Below are 22,970 nucleotides of genomic sequence, written 5' to 3' on the forward strand. Positions count from 1 at the left end.
GTCCATCTGTTGCAGTTCCCAACAAGTGAAGAGGTGTCAGGTTTGCCTACGTCTGCCTTTCCTCCCCCCTCCCTCCCCCCTCCTTCTTCTCTTATTCTTCTAATAATACTGCACTAAAGGATGGGACCCTAAATTATAAGAATCTATACTGTAACAGAGACAAATGCAAGGCATTGTATTTAGGGAGGAAAAATGTAGAATATTTACCTCTCTCCCCTCTTTCTTTCTTTCTTTCTTTCTTTCTTTCTTTCTTTCTTTCTCTTTCTATCCACCCATCCACCATCATTATATTCAAGGAGGAAAACTGTAGAATATTCATCCCTCTCCCTTTCATCTGCCTGCATGCCTGCCTATCTGTCTAGAGCAGATTTCACAGTCCCTGCATACCTTTGAAGCACTTTATCAGGATTAATTTCAAGCCACACCGAGACCTGACACAAGATATATCAGCAACTCTTCCTTGTGAAGTCGGTATAGCACACAAGGCTAGTCTAAAAAGGATAATTGATGGCTGATTTGTTTGGGCAGGTATCTTCTGTTAGGACCGCAAGTGTGTGTTACAGCCCCAGGTTTAACAAGTTGTAAGAAACAGAATGGAATAGAATAACAAGAGTTGGAAGGGACCTTGGAGGTCTTCTAGTCCAACCCCCTGCTGAGGCAGGAAACCCTATAGCATTTCAGACAAATGATTATCCAATCTCTTCTTAAAAACTTCCAGTGTTGGAACATTCACAATGTCTAGAGGCAAGCTGTTCCATTGATGAATTGTTTTCACTGTCAGGAAATTCCTCCTTAGTTGTAAGTTGCTTCCCTCCTTGTTTAGTTTCCCCCCATTGCTTCATGTTCTACCCTCAGATGCTTTGGAGAATAGCTGGACTCCTTCTTCTTTGTGGCAACCCTTGAGATACTGGACGGCTGCTATCATGTCTCCCCTGGTCCTTCTTTTCAACAAACTAGCCATGCCCAGTTCCTGCAACCGTCCTTCATATGTTTTATTATTTATTTATTTATTTATTATTTAGATTTGTATGCCGCCCCTCTCCGCGGACTGTTTTAGCTTCCAGTCCCCTAATCCTATTTGTTGCTCTTCTCTGCACTTTTTCTAGAGTCTCAACATCCTTTTTGCATTGTGGTGACCAAAACCGAATGCAGGATTCCAAGTGTGGCCTTACCAAGGCCTTATAAAGTGGTATTAACCCTTCACGTGATCTTGATTCTGTCCCTCTGTTGATGCAGCCTAGAATTGTGTTGGCTTTTTTGGCAGCTGCTGCCCACGGCTGGCTTCGATTTTAATGGTTGTCCACAATTACTTCAAGATCCCTCTCACAGTTGCTACTGTTGAGCAATGTACCACATTTACTGTATCTGTGCCTTTTGTTTCTCGAGTCAAACCTGGCTTTGTTCACCCTTGAATTTCATTTTGTTAGACAGCGCCCATTGTTCAAGTTTGTCAAGATCCTTCTGTATCTTGAGCCTATCTTCCAGAGGGTTGGCTATTCCTGCCAGTTTGGTGTCATCTGCAAACTGCGAGTAAGTAAATAGCTACCACTTCGGTGGGAAGGTAACAGCATTCTGTGTACCTTGGTGTACAGTCATGGTGGCCACATGATCATGGAAACTGTCATCAGACAATGCTGGCTCCCTTGGCCAGGAAACGGAGATGAGCCCCATGCCTTAGACACAACTGGACAGGGGAAAACTTTCCCTTTATCTCAACCACAGAAACATTAAGATATGTGAATTTCAACGGCCAGCATTCTGGCTAGAGCAGCGGTAGGTAAAGTTGGTTCTTCTATGACTTGTGAACTTCAACTCCCAGAATTCCTGAGCCAATCATGCTAGCTCAGGAATTCTGGGAGTTGAAGTCCACATGTCACAGAAGAGCCAACTTTGCCTACCCCTGGGCTAGAGAATTCTGGACGTTGAAGTCCAGATTATCTTAAAAGATGCTACGGTGGAGAAACACTGGCTTAGCACACAGCATGAACCGGGTTACAGAGCTGCAAAGCTGATAGACACACACACCCACACCCTTCACCTGCGGTCTTTCCCCTTTATCTTACATTTAGCTTTGAACCTATTTTTTCCCCTCCTTCCCAAGATGTGGGAGCACAGCTCAGTCTCAAGGTCTCTGCTTTTCCTGGATTCCTATGAAAGTTCTGCAACAGACTAGCAGTTGTCGCTGCTCTTAAAAATAGCAAAGTATTGTTTTGGCTGAATACAAGCCCAGCCACTGATAAATCAAAATTCCTCCCTGGGTGAAAGAGTTGTACAACATTTTTAAAAAACAACAGCAATCTTGGCCCCATATTTTACTTTCAACATTTGGCTGTAAAAGCCCAATTCCTCCTCAACGCCCTCCGAATGTATCCCAGGGATCATTTGGGGGGTCTGAAAGGGGCGATCCTTAAGAGATGGGGACCCCAAGCCTGTTTAATACGTTGGCCATGCTTGCTACCCATCAACATTTGTGAGCGGAGTAACATCTAGGATGGCGGTTCCAATACTCCACTTTCTTCTTACCTGTCTTCCGTCAGGTGCATGAGGGTTGAGCCTTGATTGGAGAAGACAATGAAGGACATTCTCAATTGGGAGCTGCAGAAAGATAGCAAAGTGAGGACCTTCCTTCCTCTCTTTTTTTCTCCTTCCTTTTTCTCTTCTTTTTCCTTCCTTCCTCCCTTCTTTCCTAACCTCCTCACTTCCTTCCTCTCTTCTCCTTCTTTCCTTTCTCCCTCCCTCCCTCCTGCCCTTCCTGTCTCTTTTCTTCTCCTTCCTTTCTCTCTTCTTTTTCCTTCCTTCCTTCCCTCTTTCCTTCCTCCCTCCCTCCCTTTCTCCTTTCCTTTCTTCCTTCCCTCCTTCCCTTCTCCTTCCTCCATCTCCTTTTTCTCTTTCTTTCCTGCCTTCCTTCCTTCCTTCCTTATTAACTTACTTCCCTCCTTCATCTCTCTTCTTTCTTTTTCCTTCCTTCCTTCCTCCCTTCCCCCTCTCTTCTTTTTCATTCCTTCCTCCCTCCCTCTCTCCCTCCCTCTGTCAGCAAAACATGGCCATATTCCTCTTCCCTAATGTATGTGTGAAGTGCCTCTACTGGCTGTTCACAAGAGGTAGTCAGAAAAGTCAAGATGTGGCTGTTGAAATGAAACCTCGTCTCTCTTTGTGTTCATTCCATGTGTGGCTGTCTGTGCAGATTGTATATATATATATATATATATATTTGGCGCTGCTGGTAGAAAGCGATCCATTCCTTACATCATCCCGAAGGCACGCCTCTTCTACAAATATAAATTAAGCTCTGGATCATTTTTTGGATGCTCTTCTCCGAGCAGAGCCAGGGATTCATTTACAGTACTTAATAAGGGGTTTTATTCCATTTCAACAGCAGCAGCAGCAACAACAAAAAAAGACAAATCAAGGAGATTGACAAAAGTAGTTGGCAACCTTGAACAAATCTCCACCTTTCACCAAATCACAACTTTCCTATCATGGATCCTTTCGTGACAATATTTCATTGCTGACTAGGTTTAGAAGCAGACCTTAAGACTCAGAGTGGGGCAATTTTCTTCCTCTAGAAATGCTAGACTCCTTGAAAGCAATATATCAGATTCTGATCAGTTCCTGGAGTTTGTGCTCACAAAAACACACAGGGAAACAAACTGTTCGGAATTCTTCGAAACTTGTGTTCCCTTTCTTCAGTTAAGAGGAAATCCAGTTCAAGACAATAACAACAACAAAAAAGCAAAACAAACTCTGTGTTTTTCTCAATTCTTTTGAAATTGCTCAATAAATTTCCCTCCGCTACAATGTCACTGAGAATCAAAGGAACAACCTGGTTTTAAGAGGGAAAACCTAAGTCAAGACGAGGGAAAATGAATAGAAGAGAAGAGAAGAAAAAATAAAGAGGAGAGGAGAGGAGATTCTTTATTGGACAAATAAAGAATTCGTCTCTGGTGCAGAAGCTCTCAGCATACATGAAAAGCAACAGAGTGATAGTAATGGAGAAGGATAATAGCAGTAATGCTACATAGAAACATAGAAACATAGAAGTCTGACGGCAGAAAAAGACCTCATGGTCCATCTACTCTGCCCTTATACTATTTCCTGTATTTTATCTTAGGATGGATATATGTTTATCCCAGGCATGTTTCAATTCAGTTCCTGTGGATTTATCTACCACGTCTGCTGAAAGTTTGTTCCAAGCATCTACTACTCTTTCAGTCAAATAATATTTTCTCATGTTGCTTTTGATCTTTCCCCCAACTAATCTCAGATTGTGTCCCCTTGTTCTTAGGTTCACTTTCCTATTAAAAACACTTCCCTCCTGAACCTTATTTAACCCTTGAATATATTTAAATGTTTCGATCATGTCCCCCCTTTTCCTTCTGTCCTCCAGACTATACAGATGGAGTTCATGAAGTCTTTCCTGATACGTTTTATACTTAAGACCTTCCACCATTCTTGTAGCCCGTCTTTGGACCCCTTCAATTTTGTCAATATCTTACAATATCTTACATCCATACAAGATGGGCAAATAGACATAAACCAATATTCTAGGAATTAGATGTTCCACAGAATGATGGACGGGGGGGAAAGCTGTCTCTGTGTCTACTTGCTTTGGCATGCAATATCCTATAGCGCCATCCTGAGGGGAGGATTTGAAACTGTTTACATTACCTTCAACACGACCTAAGCATAGCTCATAAATCCTCTGCTACCTGTCCTTCCTGCCAACAACTACTACAGCTTCAACCACAAAAATGCACGAGCACACAACAGATAAAAGAGCCGGGGTGGCGCAGCAGGTAGAGTGCTGCACTGCAGGCCACTGAAGCTGACTGTAGATCTGAAGATTAGCGGTTCAAATCTCATCACCGGCTCAAGGTTGACTCAGCCTTCCATCCTTCCGAGGGGGGTCAAATGAGGACCCGGAGTGTGGGGGAATAGGCTGGCTCTGTTCAAAAGTGCTATTGCTAACATGTTGTAAGTTGCCCTGAGTCTAAGGAGAAGGGCGGCATAAAAATTGAATGAATGAATGAATGAATGAATGAATGAATGAATGAATAAATAAATAAATAAATAAATAAATACAACTCAAAGTAAACTGCCTCAAACTTGACTGTAGAAAATACGACTTTAGCAACCGAGTGGTTAATACATAGAACTCACCAAAACTTTACCCTTCGATTGTCCACTGTTGACCTCTCCCAATTCCTAAGAGGTCAGTAGGGGGCGTGCATAAGTGCACCAACGTGCCTACCATCCCTGTCCTAATGTTTCCCTCTTATTAGTACCCATCTCATGTAAATAACCAGTGTTATATTTATGTATATTACCAATATGTACTTGACTAGGTAGACAGACAGACAGACAGACAGACAGACAGACAGACAGACAGACAGGAATTGAGGGATCTGTAGATATTTTCTCAGCCCTTGTTTCTGACCTGTGCAATCCACAGGTCTTTGAGGGAAGGCAGGCTGCTTGCCACTGTTTTTTTTCCTGCCGTCCTAATTATCTGTTGACGTCTATCCCTCTCCCGCTGTACTAAACCAGACAGAAATGACAAGGCTCAATAATTCATCTGTAAAACTGTATCAGCAGCTCCTGGGGCAGTCTGAACTTTCTCCGCTGACGCAGGAAGAACATTCTTTGTTGTGACTTTTTAACGATGGATCTAATCGCAAGGGATCACAGGATCCCCAAAGGTTGAAGGGTTCTACTGCTGATACAGAAAAGAACGTCTACTTGATTCTCTTGTAGCCTACACCGCGATTAGACACCAAGGCCACAGTCCACACACTTGAGTATTATGCTATGACTTTGGAGTAAACATGCAGAGAGCCTAGACAGATGGCTCAGCCCACAACAACCCACATCTTAGGCTGTCAGACGGCCGTAATTTCTTACCTTATAAATTTGTCAGCCAGATGTTCCACAAAGTAATAGATTTCACTCCAGTGGTGTAGGACGCTTCCTGATCTGGAAAAGAGAGCAGGCCAGAGAATAGTGACTTCAGTCATTTTATGAGGTCTTTTAAAAAGGCCTTGGTGAGGCCACACTTGGAAAACTGCATTCAATTTTGGTCGCCATGATATAAAAAGGATGTTGAGACTCTAGAAAATGTGCAGAGAAGAGCAACAAAAAGTATTAGGGCACTGGAGGCTAAAACATATGAAGAATGGTTGCAGGAACTGGGCATGGCTAGTTTAATGAAAAGAAGGACAAGGGGGCACATGATAGCCATAGTTCCCTCTAAGCTGAGCAGTGAGCAATCGCTCACTTAAAAATCATCATCAACTCAGAGTTTTCCAAACCTGCCCAGAAGCCGAGAGGGAAAGAGTGAGAGGGAAGGAGAGAGAGGAAGAGAGGAAGAGAGAGAAACATATAGAAAAAAGAGAGGAAGGAAAAGAGAAAGAAAAAGAATGGGAGTAAGGAAGAGAGAAAGAAAATCAAAATCTAGTTTGAAACTAGCTCAACTATTTAAGTGGCATTTTGATATTGATAGAGTTGCCCTATTATGAGCTCACTGTTATAGACACACAGTACAGGATTTTATTTTGAAATTCTCTGAGGCAAAACAGGGTGGGTTTTTTATTTGTTTGTTTGTTTGTTTGTTTATTATTTCTGTGCCGCCCAGTCCCGAAGGGACTGCCGCTCAGACACTATACTTTTCCGCCCCCCCCCCCAAAAAAAAAATTAGAGGGAACACTGATGATAGCAGTGTTCCAATATCTCAGGGGTTGCCACAAAGAAGAAGGAGTCAAGCTATTCTCCAGAGAGTAGAACAAGAAGCAATGGGTAGAAACTAAACAAGGAGAGAAGCAACTTAAAACTAAGGAGAAATTTCCTGACAGTCCGAACAGTTGACCGGTGGAACATCTTGCCTCCAGAAGTTGTGGATGCCGCAACACTGGAAGTTTTAAAGAAGTTTTAATGTTGGATAACCATCTGTCTGAAGTAGTGTAGGGTTTCCTGCCTAAGCAGGGGGGGTGGTCTAGAAGATCACCAAGGTCCCTTCCAACTCTGTTGTTGTTGCTATTATTGTTGTTATTATTATAAAAGGGTCTGTTATTTGGCAGTTGTAACTGTGAGTAACACTCAATTTTGTAACTTTTTTTCGCAATGGTTGTTAAGCGAATCACAGTTTTTAAGCACATTCAGCTTTCCCCACGGACTTTCCTTGTCGGAAAACAGCTGGGAAGGTTACATCCCCCTACGACACCTTAATCGTCAAACATTCTGGTTACCAAGCACTCAAACCTGGATCCCACGACCGGGGCATAATGCTATGGTGGTTCTAAGCACAAAGTCCAGTCATTAAGTCATTTATTTCCAGCACTGCTGTAATTTTGAGCAGTCATTAAATGAAGGGTTGCAGGTCAAGAACGACCTGTGTACATAAAGTCTGCAAAGCATTCAACAAAGTCATCGAATTGGGAGACACCTTAGAGGTCATCTAGTCCAACCACGTTTTTTAAAAAAAATTCTTCTGAGCGTGTGCAGCGCTGGCCGTGCACCGCCACCTTGTTTTCAGCCTTTTTTGCAGGGGGGTGGGTGTCCAGATTTTTTTCCAGCACCCATGCCCGCCCAAGCAGCGCAAGGGGGGAGCGAACCATCAGCGAGGTAAGTTAGAACCCACCCCTGCTATTAACAAGAGTGAATGTGGCCAGATTTCTGTACTCTGACTCATCCACTGAGTATCCTTGGCAAATAAAGCTCTGCTTATCCAAATGGTGTTTGCAAGATCTCTGCAGGGAAATTAAACTCTGACGTTCCTCATGTGCCGAAGAAATAGTTGGAGGATTAAACCACAGTTTGCTCTCCTGCTTTGTAGAGCTAACTCAAAGCCCAAACCGGCTTGGGAATAAAAACCCCTCTTAGATTTGAAGGCAGCTCACTCGGATGCATCCACACCCAGGAAGGGGGTTTGCTGAGGAAAGCAATAATTCCCCTCTTTTTTCTTTCCTGTCCACAAGCATCCCAGGAAAAGGGGCCAGAAGCAGCAAGCGAAGGGAATTGTGTAATCTGCAAAACTGATGCAAGGACACTGTGGGGTGTGCAACAGCATCAGGTCTAATCAAGGAGTGAAGCAGCCTGGGATTAAAGAGAGACTTCCTAACGGTGAGAACAATTGACCAGTGGAACAGCTTGCCACCAGAAGTTGTGGGTGCTCCATCACTGGAGGGTTTTAAGAAGACACCGGAAGCCATTTGACTGGGATGGTGTATGATCTCCCTCTTGAGGAGGGGTTGGACTAGAAGACCTCCAAGGTCCTTTCCATCTATTCTATTCTATTTTGTTCTGTCCTGTTCTTTTCTATTACATATTCTATTCTGTTCTGTTCTGTTCCATTCTGATACAGATTGCAGAAAAAGACAGATAGCAAATTATTTTGGGTCAACTAAATAAGCAGGAATGATAAGCTGCATTTGCAAATGGGTGGGAACAGAGCAATTTAAGTTTCTCTCAATTTCTAATTTTATACTCATTTCTTTTTATTAATAAACAAATTTAGCTCTTGCAAAACTTTGCCCCAAAGGCTTTGTGCATTATATGTGTTCAAATAAAAACCTTTTTTTCTTGCAATTCGGTATCTTTTACATTACATCATTTTTTTTTACAATAAATCACATTAGGTTTATGAATGTGTGCATTTTAGTAAAAAAAAAACCCACTTCTTTATTCCCTCTTTGGAAACTGCTGTCCTCAAACCCCAGAAATCCAGCTTGCCCAGATCTTAGCTTGTGAGCAAGATGTGTGCAGGAACATTTTAAAAGAAGCCAAGACGACTTTTCTTGACCAACTCCAGTGGCTGCCCTGCCTTTGAGATGTCACTGCGCTAGGAGACGCTCTGAGAAAGTTTCCACAGTTTGCTTCCTTTGCAGAGATGCAGCTGAGAAGCTACGAAAAGCTTGATTGGTTTTCCATGGCTTTTAGCAAGAGGCAGGAAGCCTGCATCAGACCCAAGAGATTTGGATCCTGGGTGGTTTTAAAGTTACACGTCACTTCTTTTGGGGGAGGTAATTTTTTTTAATTTTCTTTTTCCCCACCTACATTCATACAATACAATAAACCTTCTGTTTCCAATACAATAAAATGCAATACAGTATTGCGTTAGTCAGTTATGTATAATCACAAAAATACTTAGTTCACACCTATATAATGTTGGTATAATTAATTATAATTAATAATTACAATTAAATTTTCATTTTTCCTCACTGCAAACTTTCTAATTTTGTCATGCAGCTACACCAATTATCTTCTAATTAAATTTCATCATTGATGTTCCTTCAAATGCTTAATGCAAACAATATTTCTAACATTTTTCTAAAATTACTAAAAAAACCTATATAACTTATCTATTGTTAAAAACTAAAAACAAATACAGGGGGGGGGGAGTATTTAGTCAGACACCAATTGTGCAAGTTCTCCCACTTAAAAAGATGAGAGAGGCCTGTAATTGACATCATAGGAAGACAAACTCTCAACTCACAACAAGTCTTCGGAGAGGGGCGGCATGCAAATCTAATAAATAATAATAATAACTATGAGAGACAAAATGAAAAAAAAAACACATCCAGAAAATCACATTGTCTGATTTGGAACAAATTTATTTGCAAATTGTTTTTATACTGCTAAAAAAATGTTGTAAGTTGTTTTCAACTTCTGTGAAATCAAACTGTCCATTTAGGAAGCAACACTGATGGACAATCAATTTCACCTGCTGTTGTGCACATTAAACTTTGTACAGAACAAAGGATTCAATGAGAATATTTCATTCATTCAGATCTAGGATGTGTTCTTTGACCGTTCCCTTTATTTTATTTTTTTGAGCAGTGTATTTATTTACACAATTGGCATCTAACTAAATATTTATTTCCCCACTGTAGAAACAAACAAAATTCCATCTCCCTCTTCATAATATATAATTACTAATCCCAAATTTTTAAATTTATTCCAAAACCCAATTAACATTCACACGCCACTTCTTGAATTCGCCACATAAATACATCTTGAAGAGTTTTTTTTTTATTTTTCCCTCTCCGCTTGGAACAAGGATCCAAACGTCTAAAATTACAGCTCTTTTTTCCGCGAGATCTTCCCACACAAAGCCTCACACAGAAAAATGCTCCCCTCTCCACCCCAGGTTGCATGCCAGCAAGGAAAAGATGTGGAGGATGGGAGGAAATTATTTGGAGGAAGACCGTTCTCCCTTCTGGGTATTGTGCGTAGATTGAGTGAAGAACTCGAGAAACCCAAAGATTTGCGCCCCAAAAGAAGAGAGAGAAAGAAAAAAAGATTGCCAGAGCTAAAGGGATTATTAAACATTTTCAAAACGATCCGGGAATTGAGAGTTTGCATAAACCAAGATTGCATTTTGAAGGATGTGATTTATCCTTTCCTGGCTTTCGATTGCTCTGTTGGCCTTTGCATCAGCTGCTTTAATCGCTCTTTAAATGAAACCGATGGTAAAAAAAAATCAATTAAAATTCTGTTAATTTTTTTTAAAAAAATGAAACCGGTGGTTTTATTGAGACGACTTGACGGCGCTATTTTCACTGTGACTGCTTTTGCAAAGCACCACATTTTTCTTTTTTTTTTCTTTTTGGGTCTGCAAAGCAATCTGTAAATACTATGAATAAATTAAAGTTAAACACATTTCCTGCATGGGGAAGGCAAGAAAAAAACAGACTCCCAGCCCTGAGGCCCATGACATCCAAAGCTAATTCCATTGACATTTGCACTGAAATTAGGAAATTGACGGAGGGGGAGAGTTAGCTAATGTGCTTCCACTCTTCCGCAGAATTGGGATAGTAAGTGTTGTGATTCCGTCTGAGGCCCCTTAGGGAACGGCTGATCCTCTGCCGGCTTCCTGCTCAGAGGGGGAGGATGAGGAACAGGAGGTTCAGGCAGACGGGGAGGAGGAATCTCAGGCTGAGGGAGAGGGAGGACAGCCAGAGTCCCCCGAGAGAGAGCTCTCCCCAGCAAGCAGCCTGGATTCCTTTGATGAAAATGCACAAGCAATCATCGATCTCCGGCAGAGAAGAGCAACACAACGAAGGGGACAATTAGCCAGGTACTTTCAGCACTAAAGAGGCAACAGCTGGGTTTGGGTGTGGTGCTCTCTGGAAAGGCTGAAAAGGCAGACCCACCCTTCCTGGCTTGTGGAGTACAGTATTATCTTTGGGAGTCCTGGGACCTGGCTGTGATCTTTGGCGTCTTGGAATTCTGGTTTGTGACTTTGAATACTGAAACCTTGGGGGGAAAAGGCGTGGGTCTTATTCTCTACAGTGGTGGGTGTGCCAGCAAGAAGTCTGCTGTATTGTCTAGCCATCAGGACTCTGCTGTGAAGCCTCATAGCCTGCCTGTTGGGAAGAACAGGTTTTTCTCTGTGTTTGTTTTTCAAACTATAAAGTGCTTTTGCTTTTACCAGCGTGTCTGGCTGCTTTTTCCAGTTGGTGTTGAAGTCTGGGGGCACCCAGACAGAACAGTAAGTAAGACAGATAATCCTCCATGTACGACCCACTTAACAAGAGCCTTGGTGGTGCAGTGGTTAGAGCGCAGTACTGCAAGCTACTGCTGCTGATCACCAGCTGCCAGCAGTTTGGCAGATCGAATCTCAGTAGGTTCAGGGTTGACTCAGCCTTCCATCCTTCCAAGGTGGGTTAGGGTTAGGGTTAGAGAAGGCTGTAAAAGCCCTATGAAGTGGTATATAAGACTAAGGGCTATTGCTATTCCTCCCTCCCTTTCTTATTCCCTTTCTCCTTCTCCTTCCTGATATCACAGTGGTTAGAATCATTGAAGGGCTGCAAAAATTTTTACTAACACACTGTGGGCGTGGCTTGCTGGCCACGTGATCAAGTGGGAGTGGCTTGACAATCATGTGACCAGAGGGTGGCTTAAAGATCATGTGACTGGCTTAAAAGTGGCCTACTTGATTCACATCAAGGGTTAGGCTTAGGGTGCCTGGCCTCTCCTCACCCCAAAGAGATACAATATCCCTCTCTATTTACTATTGCTGAACATCCAAACTCTTTAATTCTATGTATAGATGCCATATGCGTACATACATAATACACAGAGGCACACAAAAATATACATTATCTACTGTATAAACTGTATGTGTATGTACACACACATGCACAGCACTTCTAAAATTATACACATTCAACCTCATTTATTGCAAGAGGAAAAACATACCCAGAGCCCAGAAGGGGGAAAAAAAGAAAAAAAGTTCGATCCTAACCAGCTCAAGGTTGACTCAGCCTTCCATCCTTCCAAGGGGGTAAAATGAGAATCCAGATTGTTGGGGGCAAGAGGCTGATTCTGTAAACCGCTTAGAGAGGGCTGGAAAGCACTGTGAAGCGGTATATAAGTCTAAATGGCTATTGCTATTTCACACTGCTTTCTTTTCTCAATGCCTAACTGAGAAAGAAACATAGAAACATAGATGGCAGAGAAAGACCTCCTGGTCCATCTAGTCTGCCCTTCTACTATTTCCTGTGTGGATCCATGTTTATCCCCAGGCATGTTTCAATTCAGTTACTGTGGATTGACCAACCACGTCTGATGGAAGTTTATTCCAAGCATCTACTCCTCTTTCAATCAAATAATATTTTATCATGTTGCTTCTGATCTTTCCCCCAACTCATCACAGATTGTGTCCCCTTGTTCTTGTATTCACTTTCCTATTAAAAACACTTTCCTCCTGACCCTTATTTAGCCCTTTAACACATTTAAATGCTTTGATCATGTCCCCCCTCTTTCCCTTTTGTCCTCTAGACTATACAGATAAGTTTTATGTTTAAGACCTTCCACCATTTTTGTAGCCCATCTTTGGACCCGAGACCTCAGGGTTTGTTTGTTTTTTTAAGTAGTAAACAAGATGAGGGAGGGGATGAAGCACCATGATAATAAGATGATCCCAGGAAAACTCAAAAGAAGCATTCATTTCAAACTTCCCAGAATAGAAGCTGTTTTATTCCTCTTGAGAGTCCAACTGAATGTTCAAGCAGACTTCAAAAAGCCATTGACAAAACACACTTAAACCAGAAATAGAGGATTTAGTAAATGCTTCTTATACAGGAAATAGAGTATCTCTGAAAGATTGCAGAAAGATTGGGAGATGTCAACAAACAAGACCGGATCTTATTTAGTGATTCCTGATGAAAACTCCCCAAAAGACACCCAGTCCCCTGAAACGTGGTCCTCCTGAAGCAGGAATGGCTTCTCTGACAACCAGTTATTCAATATATTCTATAGGTAAAGGTTTCCCCTGTCCAGTCATGCCTAGAAAGAGTGCAGAGAAGAGCAACCAAAAAAAAGATTTGGAGTACTATAAAACTTGGAATTTACTATACCAGTCACTTCTATTCTATTCCATTCCATTCCATTCCATTTTTCTATTCCATTCCATTCCTTTCATTCTATTCTATTCTATTCTATTCCTTTCATTCTATTCTATTCTATTCTATTCCATTCCATTCTTCTATTCCATTCCATTCCAATCCATTCCATTCCATTCCATTCTATTCTATTCTATTCTACGCTACGCTACACTACACTACGCTATTCTATGCCATGCCATCCCATGCTGTTCTTCTGAACCTTGGTGTCCCCAAATATAATCCAGCGTAGAATCTCAGGACAGCTCGGAACTATTTCAGGGAAGATGAGCCTTCACTACCAGGCCCAACTGGCAGCTCTTAGGGGGCCAACCCAAATGAGCTGAGACAGCCAGGCAGGGCCTCCCTGCCAGAGTCTTGGTTAAGGGATGGGCTTGGAGAAAGGAGGCTCATCTCAGGCATCTTTAGCCAAAAGAAAAATGCAAATACTTGTTAACACTCATCACGGGAAAAACAACCACTGGGAAGCCTGTAACTGTGAAATATTACAACATTTTAGTTTTGTTCAATTCCCCCAAAGACAGAGAAGCATTTGGTGCACTGGCTGGGAAAAAGCATTATGCGCCTCCTTCTGTGAAAGCCATCCCTGTTTATCTGTGGTTTTCTTCCCTCCACCATCAGCCTCCAACCCCTTCAACCAATCTCTCAGGTCTCTGGCTTCGTCTGTGTGTTTAGTTTGGGGCTTCATGCCTTCTATTGTGGTTTGTGGGCCACGCTTCGCAGCTGAAGGCTGTGCGTTATGGAGCTTACTCCACAAAGAATCTGTGGAGCTTCACCTGTGCCACCTGAGTTCCACACCTACGTACTTCGCTTTGGAACCAGCAGGTGGAGGAAATATGGTACACCATGGTGGAGGTACTGAGGTACACCCGTATTACTCCAACTTTCTGTGAGCTGCATTGGCTACCAGTCGGTCTCCGGACGTAATTCAAGATGTTGGTTATCATCTTTAAAATCCTGAGGACCAGACGACCTATGGGACTGCCTGCTACCCTATACTTCCCAGTGGCCAAGAAGTGATTGTTTGGGAGTGACAACAGAGAAGATGCTGGCCTGACATCCATCCATTTCAGCTTCTTCTGATCTTCCTAAGTGTTCCATATAGGTAGCTTGGCGGGTCCTAAAAATATCTGCAGGTATCATCAATGCCCTCTCCCATTCCCCTGGAGACCCTCTCTAGGCAAAAAATGCCCTCCCATAGCCTCCATGTGAGCCAAAAATCTAATGGGCAGCACTCACATACACTTTGGAGCTGAGCTAGGGCAATGAGCTAGTCTTCGGAGAGGGGCGGCATACAAATCTAAGTAATAAATGGCTTGCGTGCCAGCAGATGTGGCTCCGCGTGCCACCCGTGCCATAGGTTCGCCATCACTGGAGTAGGAGATGCCGCCTCGCACATCCGGAGGGCACCAGGTTGGGGAAGCCTTCCCAGAAGCAAAGCTACCAAACTTGTCACTCGGAAGGAAACATCACTCCGAAAGGAAAACACCCCCGATCTGCAGGCAACACTTACACTCCGGTTGCAGGAAACGAGAATCGACTCTCCTGCTGTTGCTGCCGCCCTGCAGAACAAAAGGCCTTTTTCTCCTTCACACAACTCGCTCTCTCTCCCTTCCAGGCCAGTTACGTATCCGTTTGCACAACCCATTTCTCCCAGCCAGTTGAAAAATCTAGGCTCTTGTATTGACTTTGAGGGGTTTTTAACTGGGTGGGTGGGTAACAGCTTAGCCTGTGTCTACCCAACCTTTCAAATAACTTTTACAATTTAATGCATTGAACAGACTCAGAAACAAAGCTGAATTTACTGAGATAAGTAGTGTAAGGGGGGGTTTTTTTAAGCTTTTTTCCCCAGCCCTAACTACCGTAGGTGCTAACCATCTTCCCAGCTCTTCCCTTGCAGGCTCTTTCATTGTTACTCTCTGCAAAGAATGTTTTCCAAGCCCCAAGTCTTCGCAGGGTTTTTTTCATTGCTCTAACTTGCTCCAAATAAGTTTCTTTCCAGCCCTAACCAGGTGCTAACGATGGCTCCCAGCTCTTGCTGGCTTGCAAGCTCTTTGACAGTTACTCCCTGTGAAGAATGTTTTCCAAGCCCTAAGTCTTGGGTTTTTTCTATTGCTCTAATTGCTCCAAATGTTTCTTTCCAGGTGCTAATGATGTTCCCGCTCTTACTGGCTTGCAAGCTCTTTCATTGTTACTCTCTCTGAATTATTATTATTATTTATTAGATTTGTATGCCTCCTTTCTCCGAAGATTCTCTTCTCTCTTCTCCTAAGAATAAAGGTTTTTTAAAGCCCTAACGAGGGGATAAAATAATGTGCTGGCTAAGGATGCTAGCTAGATGAGTACCTGGTAAGCAGATTATTTTTCCTATTTTCCTCCCCAAAAACTAAGGTGCATCTCATACGCTGAAAAATACGGTAATTGCCACTGTTCAGGCATGTCGGGAAGGCAGGGTCAAAAAAAGTCAAAATGGCAGCCATGATGATCAGGGCAGACTGCTATTACTGCTGCTACTGGTGTGCTACATGCGCAGCTTTGGTTGTCTTGTGTGCACATGTGCACTATGCATGCACGTCTCCAGCATTTGGACCTGCTGAAATCTCGCGAGGGGATGTGCAGAAGCAAAAAAATCTCACACACGCACATCCTCTCACAAGATTTTGCTTCTGAGCATGCACATGAAGCAAAAAAATACAAAAAATTGAAGAAAAACGATAGCCACTAAGGTGGTCATGCACAAATTGCACAATCTGGCATCCACTACTGGTGCAGAGTCCCCTCCCACATCGGTAGCAACCCATTACTGAGGATGATGTCATCAAAGCTCTGCCTGTCACACACAGTACAGGAGGGATGTCAGACCTGTGACATCACGGTGGTTTCACAGATACATAGAAATGTAGAAGATTGATAGCAGAAAAAGACCTCATGCTCCATCTTGTCTGCCATTATACATGATGTATCAAGGCTTCCCCCCCTCCCCTTCACTAAACCAGCCTTACTTGTTCAGTTTACAAATACATAAACCAGTATTTAACATACAGTTTCTACTACAGCAGTCACAGAGAACATAATACTGTAGATATAGCAGAGAGAATCACGCTTCTAGCTCCCTCTTGTGGCCATCCGTAACACTAACTCTTAAAGCAATAGTGTTTCAATACATTTAAGCATACATTGTTAGTTTGTTTCATATATTGCCAAACTTAACCGGTTACGTACATAGTACCAACATCCTGGATGCAGAAAGTTTGGATGCAGAAAGTTTGTTGGGAAGGGGCAGCCCAACACCGTCTTTGCTTCACTCCTAGTTCATATAAGCCTTTCTGCCCTCTGAAACCTGCTAGTGAAGGCTCCCAAACACAACTGACCGTCCATCCTATCTACCCAAAGAAGGAGACTCTTCATCACATGGGGGTCAAGAAGTCAAGATGGCAGCTATGGAGCGCTCATGTTTTCTTTTAAGGGAGGGGTTGCCTCCCCTTGTGCATAGTTTGGGATAAGGAGCTCAGCGTAATTCCCTGGTTCTCTGAGTCCTACTTTCCTTTTGGTGGGGGAGGAATCACATAGAAATGGAATTCATGGCCTACAAATCACATAAATAAAATAAATGCCTCAGAGCCAGACTATTTACTGGACCGCCTCCTTCCTCATACATCGCTGCGGCCAGTAAGAGCCCACAGATGTTGGTTGGCAGGACCTCGGGGAAGAGCCTTCTCTGTGGTGGCTCCAACTTTGTGGAATCAGCTACCCCCAGAGATTCTCCTCCCTACTGGTCTTCCGGAAAACCATCATGACCTGGTTTTTCCAGCAAGCCTGGAGTTAGGATTGATTGTTAGTACGCATGGTTTTTTTTATGATATAGTAGTTTTTATGGTATTGTAGATTTTATTGATTTTTTAATTGCTCTTTTTACTTGTATTGTATTTATGTTGTTAGCCGCTCGGAGTCCGTTTCGGAGTGAGCAGCATAAAAATGCAATCAATCAATCAATCAATAAAAATAAATAAATTCAGATAGCCACTTTCACAGATGCTCTTTCAGGGCTCCTGTGTGCAACAGGCAAGACTTTGCAAACTGGTAGCTCTCCATGATAGTTTTTGACATGAAATGGAGAAAAAAAAAAGACAACATCCAGCCCTTTGGAAGGATAATTAACTCCACCCTCCAAACCATCTTCTCACAGCCTTGGGGCTATGCTGGATGTGGCTCTTTGGAAACGCAGCCTCTACAGAATCTTTTGTCTAGTTTTGTTGTGACATGTCAGGCACTGTTAATTTCGCCAAGGCTCTGTGGTTGTTGCTTCGTTCTCCAAAGCATCTGGCCAATATTTCAGATTGCAGCCCCAGAACTCTTATGCAAACACAATGCATCGTGTCAGTTGCGGGGCAAATAACATGAGCAAGCAGTTTATTTCTTCCCTGGATGCAATTCCTGGAGGCTGCAGAAAGCAGCAAAAATAGAAGGGGGGGGGGGGAAAAGAAAGGAAGGGGAAGAATGCGCGTTTGATTTACGGAGAACAAAGGAACAGCGACTCAGGCTCAAGGGGGAAAATAGGCTAAAAATAAATTTAAAAGGGCCCATCACAAGGATGTATTCTCCGCAATGGAGCAACTTGGAACTGACTCCAGAGTTCAGATGATCTTAAAAAGTTGCACGGTGGGAATTCTTACATTCCAAGACGGCTGAGGGATTTACTAAGAGTTTGGAAACGTTTGTAAGTCTAACCGAAGAGGCCAAAGCTGACAGCTGCTCTTTGGGTAAACTTTTCCTGAACAAAGCAAGGTTGCAAAAAAGAAAAGAAAAGAAGGAAGGGAAAAGGATGGAAGGAAAAAGGCAGGAAGGAGGAAGGAATGAACGAAGGAACAAACGAAGGAAGAAGGAAAGAAAGGGAGGAGGAAGAAAGGGAGGGAGGGGGAGGGAGGGAGGAAAGGAAGGAAGGAGGAAGGAAGGAAAGGAAGGAAGAGAGGGAGAGAGAGAAGAAAGGAAGGAAGGAAAAGGAAGGGAGGGAGGGAGAGAAAGAAAAGAAAGGAAGGAAGGAAAGGGAAGGAAGGAAAGGAAGGAGGAAGGAAGGAAGGGAGGGAGTTCTAGAAAGAAAGGAAGGAAGGAAGGAAGGAAGGAAGGAGACAGAAAGAAAGAAGGAAGTTCTAGAAAGAAAGAAAGAAAGGAGACAGAAAGAAAGAAGGAAGGAAGGAAGTTCTAGAAAGAAAGAAAGAAAGAAAGAAGACAGAAAGAAAGAAGGAAGGAAGAAAGAAGGAAGGAAGGAAGTTCTAGAAAGAAAGAAAGGAGACAGAAAGAAAGAAGGAAGGAAGGAAGTTCTAGAAAGAAAGAAAGAAGACAGAAAGAAAGAAGGAAGGAAGAAGGAAGGAAGAAAGTTCTAGAAAGAAAGAAAGAAAGAAAGGAAGGAGACAGAAAGAAAGAAGACAGAAAGAAAGGAAGGAAGAAAGAAGGAAGAAAGTTCTAGAAAGAAAGAAAGGAAGGAAGAAAAAAGAAAGAAAGAAAGGAGACAGAAAGAAAGAAGGAAGGAAGGAAGTTCTAGAAAGAAAGACAGAAAGAAAGAAGGAAGAAAATTCTAGAAAGAAAGAAAGAAAGAAAGGAGATGGAAGGAAGGAAGGAAGGAAGGAAGGAAGGAAGGAGAGAGGAGAAGAAGGAGGGAGGGAAGCCCAGAAAGGAGCCCAATCTTTTTATTTATTTATTTATTTGTTTGTTTGTTTGTTTTGTCCAATACACAATGAGGGATTTAGTGGGTATATCTATATACACATAGTAAAATACATGATGAAGATTATAGAGGAGATACTCATAGTAAAATATATCAAAGAAAGAATAGAAAAGAAGATAAAGTAATAGAACATATCAATGAAAGAATAGAAGACATATAGGAATAGAAGAGTCTTTGTGTCCCAACAGGGCTACCTCCAGCCCTGAGGGGCCAAACCCCTCGGCCGCGTCCACTCACTTGTCCAGGACGAAGTAGAGGTCGAAGCCCCCGTAGCAGGCGGCGCCCCGGTCCTCTCGTGGCCCTCCGTGGCCGGCGCAGGTGAGCACCAGGGCGGCCAGGCAGAGCCAGCCCCGCCAGCCGCCCAGGAGGAGAAGAAGCGGCTGCTGCGCGCACGCCATGGCCGAAGGCGGCGCAGGTCTCGCCGGGCTCCCCTCAGCCCCGGGCCATGCAGCGCCGGCCCCGCGCTCGCGGCTCTTCCAGGCACCCGCCTCGCTTCGCTCCGAGCGCAGCGCAGCCCGCCACACAAAGCCGAAAAAAGGCGAAGCGCTCGGCCCCTGCCCGGCGCTCCTCGCTCTCCTCCCTCCTCGCCTTGGCCGGTCCCCAGGTTTGGGGGACGCGGGAGCCTCACCGCCCCCTTCCCCGCCGGGCCTGCCACTGCCAGCCCTGGTCCCGCGGCGCCTCCTCGTGGCCGCGCGCACGCTGCGCTCGCGGGCTGCGCGGATCCTCCTGCGCCCAGCCGAGCCTTCCCGCCTTTTTGGAATGTAGAAGAACAATAATAATAAATAATAATAATAACAACAACAACGACAATAACAACAATAATAATATAAAAATAATAATAGATAATAATAGATAATAATAATAATAATAATAGAATAGAATTCTTTATTGGCCAAGTGTGATTTTTTTCTTTTTAAAAAGAATCATGAGGTAAAATTTTTAAAAAATCATTAGGATTTTTTTTTTTTAAGAATCATGAGGTAAAAAACACTTAATGATTGTTATAGGGGTCAAATAAGCAATCAGGAGACAATCAATATTAATATTACACTGGGGAACAGCAATTTTGTTGCCTTAAATCTGTGACTTTGTTTTCAACTAATGTTTGGCCTCTGGATCCAAAAATAACCAGAGTTTTTGTCTATAACATCAACTTTTTAAGCTACACTGTTGCCCAGTGTAATGATGAAAATGATTAAAGCGTTGATGGGTAAAAACATACGATTTAATTCTTTCCTATTTTGAAAGGAATTTGGGATCATACTAAGGCACTAGAGGAGGAAGGACAATTTAAAAAAACCTTATTAACTATTCAATAAATAGTGCATAAACTTACTATCCCCACTGCATCTCCCTCCCCCTGTGGGGGCAGCAGCCCATTACTGGCCCTAGGGGAAGAGCCTTCTCTGTGGCGGCTCCGCCCCTTTGGAATCAACTCCCCCCAGAGATCCGCACTGCTTCCATTCTCCTGGCCTTTCGGAAAACGTTGAAGGCCCATCTCTGTTGGCAGGCTTGGGGCTGTGGAACATAGACACTCTGCTCCAGCCCACGTTTTGACAGTGATAGGCATGAATGTGATTGAATGGTTTTAATGACCTGAGTTTTTAGCTTTGTTAAATTAGATTTTAGCATGTATAATGGATTTAGTTTTATATTGGCTTAGCTTTCATCTTCAATTTCTACTGTTATTCTTATATATTATAAGTCTCCAGAGAAAGGCGGCCTAGAAATCGAAATAATAAACAAACAAATGAACCCATTTATCCAGAATGGGCTACGGACTCCGGCTTGAGCAGGGGGTTGGACTAGATGACCTACAAGGTCCCTTTCACCTGTTACCCTATTTCTGTTTCAAACAAATGGACTATTATTTATGCACGATGAAAAACCTGAATTTGTAAGCAATGCTAGGCAGTGTTTGTGGTGCATTTTATACGAAATGGTTTGTTGTTGTTGTTGTTTTTAAAAATGGATATTTAGTCAGCTCATTGAGATGGGCTGCGGGTGCTGAGCCAAAATGCTGAAAAATTCCCAGTTCCTCTTCTTAAAATTCCAGGGAGGAAACGGAGAATCTTATCTTGCAAAATGTCAACAAAATCGAGCCAAGAGTTATTTGGCTGAGACAGAGAATTCTCAGTGGCCTCTTCTGGAAAAAGTGGCAAGACCTTCAGAATCCAAGCTTGCTTTTCACTCTTAGCCGTGACTGGCTTAATTCTGACTTATTGAGTAAATCACAATGGGTTGGCTTGATGTGGCACTTTAAGTTAAGATTATGGACTATGAACTGTATTGGCCAGCTGCCGCTTCTTACGATATGTCCCAATTTTCAGGATAACACTGCAAGCAATTCTAAGTGCTGCAAACAATTGTACAATAAATAGGATTTGGAAATGCCCTGGTTCCTAGAGGACAGCAATGGTCTTTGGCACTCTCTCTCCCTACACACAGCAAACTCATTAATTAAACAAGCCATCTTTTGACTTAGTATGATCCCAAGGAGTTCCTATCTGCTCCTTATATGGGTATCCATGGGAGGACTACCCTCTTCTTGAAGAATGGAAGAGAAAATAGAATAGAATAGAAAATAGTAGAGAATTACAGTAGAATTCAATGCAAATATATTTTAATAAGGTTTCCCACAATTGGAAAATAACGCTACAAGGATGCCCCCTGGTTTGAAATAAATACAAGCAACAGAAAAAAAAATCACTCCGTATGGAAGAAGCTGTCGCTTATTCTTGGAAACCCAAATGAATGAAATTGGCAATGATTTAAGAAGCATCTGGGTTAAATTAAATTAAGTCGGGGTGGAGGAAAGCAATGATGTGTACTGTTGCCCACCCAACGAAGGAGAAGATACGGATGATGCTTCCAAGAGCAAATTGCAGATCTTCCGAAGAGGCACGAAGTCATGGGGATGGAAGACTTTAATTACCCCAACATCTGTCGGGGGAAACTGCTCCGCCAAGCGTGGTCCTTCCAGGAAATTCCTGACTTGCCCTGCTGATAACTTTCTCCTTCAGAGAATGAGGGAGGGTCAGCTTTCCTTGGCTGAATGTTAACCGGGAGGAAGGACTTAGCAGAGTCGAGTGGGAAGAGCAAGAACATGGGGAGAACATGATCACAGGGTGGGGTGGGGGTGGGATTTTGAGGGAAACCAAACCTGGGCGTCATCAACACAGAACGTGGAATTCAGAAAAAGCAGATTTTAACACAGAGATTAATTGAAAGTGGTACCCTGTGGCTGAAAAGGGGGAAAGATGCTCACGATGAGTAGAGGCAGACAACCAAAGGAGAACATTGGTAGTATCCACAAACTCTAGGAACCATGCCAGAACTCAGAATGGCTAAGAAACAGTCCAAAACTGTTAACTCAGAATACGAGTGGAGTGTAAATTTATCTTTACATATTGTAGGAAGGAAAATACAGTCCAGTTCCAATCTGGGAGAAAAATGCTTGAAATGAAATGGAGGCTGTTTGGAAAGAAGGAGAACCATAGCATGCGGTTATGGGACAGCTGACAAATGAGCTTGATGAGCGCATGGAGCTTTATGGATTTCTGTGACTTTGAAGTGTGAACTAGTCTGGGGATTGTGCAATGAAGAGGCTTTTGTGTCTCCTGCTATTTCAACAGTGGTGGGTTAATCCTACAATGTCCTAAAGGTTACATCAGGAGTGGGTTCGGATGGGTTTGCCCAACTGGTAGCAGCCCCCTGGTAACATCATAATGACCCCGTTTGGTTGGTGCTGCCATCTTTTTTTTTTAATTTTGGATTTTTTTTCTCTCTTTTTTTCCTTCTGAGCATGTGCAAAAGCTGAGTTTGCCCTCCTGTTTTTGGCTTTTTAA

General features: G+C 43.0%; 1 protein-coding gene across 1 annotated transcript in view; it reads right to left on the minus strand.

Moving 5' to 3' along the window:
- ANTXR1 (ANTXR cell adhesion molecule 1) overlaps positions 1–19,760 on the minus strand; it is a 115,503-nt gene extending 95,743 nt beyond the window's left edge. Inside the window, exons 1-3 of the mRNA XM_070765914.1 lie at positions 19,360–19,760; positions 5,902–5,973; positions 2,524–2,595 (exon numbers count right to left, since the gene is read on the minus strand). Coding sequence (XP_070622015.1) covers positions 2,524–2,595; positions 5,902–5,973; positions 19,360–19,520 — 305 coding nt within the window. The 5' untranslated portion in view covers positions 19,521–19,760. The remainder of the gene's footprint in view (positions 1–2,523; positions 2,596–5,901; positions 5,974–19,359) is intronic.
- Between the last annotated feature and the right edge of the window lie 3,210 nt (positions 19,761–22,970).

This window comes from Erythrolamprus reginae, chromosome 12 (genome assembly GCF_031021105.1).
Source record: "Erythrolamprus reginae isolate rEryReg1 chromosome 12, rEryReg1.hap1, whole genome shotgun sequence".
In the NCBI taxonomy this organism is placed as follows: domain Eukaryota; kingdom Metazoa; phylum Chordata; class Lepidosauria; order Squamata; family Dipsadidae; genus Erythrolamprus; species Erythrolamprus reginae.